The 1,284-nt window shown below is 44.6% G+C and overlaps 1 protein-coding gene across 1 annotated transcript; it reads right to left on the bottom strand.

Moving 5' to 3' along the window:
* Nucleotides 1-264: 264 nt before the first annotated feature.
* Prr9 (proline rich 9) lies at nt 265-615 on the bottom strand. The gene has a single exon (XM_052178659.1). The coding sequence runs from the start codon at nt 613-615 to the stop codon at nt 265-267; it is 351 nt and encodes a 116-aa protein (XP_052034619.1).
* Between the last annotated feature and the right edge of the window lie 669 nt (nt 616-1,284).

Here is a 1,284-nt window from a genome sequence, read left to right as displayed (position 1 = left end):
GCTGTGTTAGGCTTTCATGGTCTGCCTCAATAACCACACACACCACTCCTATAGTCTTGACCGTCTGCCAGTTGCTGAGAACACTTATTCACAGAGGTTAATAAAATACAGAGAACCATCTTCAGAGGTACAGACCAAGTCCTGGAATACTGAGGAAGTCAGGAGACAAGACAGTATCTTATACAGAGATACCCACAGGAGAAGGACTGGGGTTGTATTTTCTTCTGTTGGCCAGCTTCTCGACTCCAGATGGCACTGGAGCAGTTACTTTCCCTTGCTCTGGGAAGAACACTTCTCCTGTACCTTCTGTGGGAACTCCTGCACACATTTTGTTTGTGCTAGCTCCTGGCATGGCTCTGCACTTTGAGGAAGGCACTGGTCTTGGCTGGGAGGTAGACATGGATCTTGGCCTTGTTGTGGGCAGTTTCCTTGGCTTAACTCCTGGCACTGAGAAGCACACACATCCTGAGCTTGTTGTGGACATTTATCTTGACAGGGGTCCTGACATGAGGAGACACACACCTCCTCAGCTTGTGCCTGGCACTTCTCTTGGGCCTTTTGAAGACATGGGGGTGGCACACATGGTTGCTTGCACTGTTGATCAATGAAAGACATCTTAGGTGATTTGAAGAGCCTGAAAACAAACAGAAAAATTGAGACATTTTATATTAAAACACCGAAACTGGCAACTAGAAAGGTATGGATGAGTATGAAGGACTGAGAGTGGAATAAGGGGAGAAGAGAATTAACTCCAAGTTTGATTTTTATTCCTTTTTAAAGACATCCTTATCTTAGATCCCCTTGACACTTGTTTCCAAGATGAAGGTATTCTCCTATTCTCCTGGGCTTTTGACTAGTCCTTCCACCGAATCTAACTAATACTTTTTAAAAAATCAGATACAAAAGACTAAACAGAATAAATGAGATAATTAAAATGGACTAAGACATGGCAAGCTGTCTAAAAACAATAGTAGAAAGCACAGTCTAGGGTAGGAACAGAGCAGTGGTGGCCTCTCAGAACATCAGGGATTAAGGGAAAGGGCACCAGAAAGGAGGGATGGAGGGACGAGAGAGAGAGAGAGAGAGAGAGAGAGAGAGAGAGAGAGAGAGAGAGAGAGAGAGAGAGAGAGAGAAACAGAGACAGAATGAGAGAGGAAATGCTTACCTGATCTTCAATGAGATTCAATGAAGGATGTGAAGTGTGGAGTCTAGGATGGTTGGGACTTTTATACAGTGCTTGGTATAGCCTCTTGGAGGACTGACGAATCACGTGGGCTAAACTCC

Source organism: Apodemus sylvaticus, chromosome 4, assembly GCF_947179515.1.
Source record: "Apodemus sylvaticus chromosome 4, mApoSyl1.1, whole genome shotgun sequence".
Taxonomy (NCBI): Eukaryota; Metazoa; Chordata; class Mammalia; order Rodentia; family Muridae; genus Apodemus; species Apodemus sylvaticus.
The sequence above is the reverse complement of the archived record's forward strand: the minus strand, read 5'-3'. Positions and strand labels throughout refer to the sequence as shown.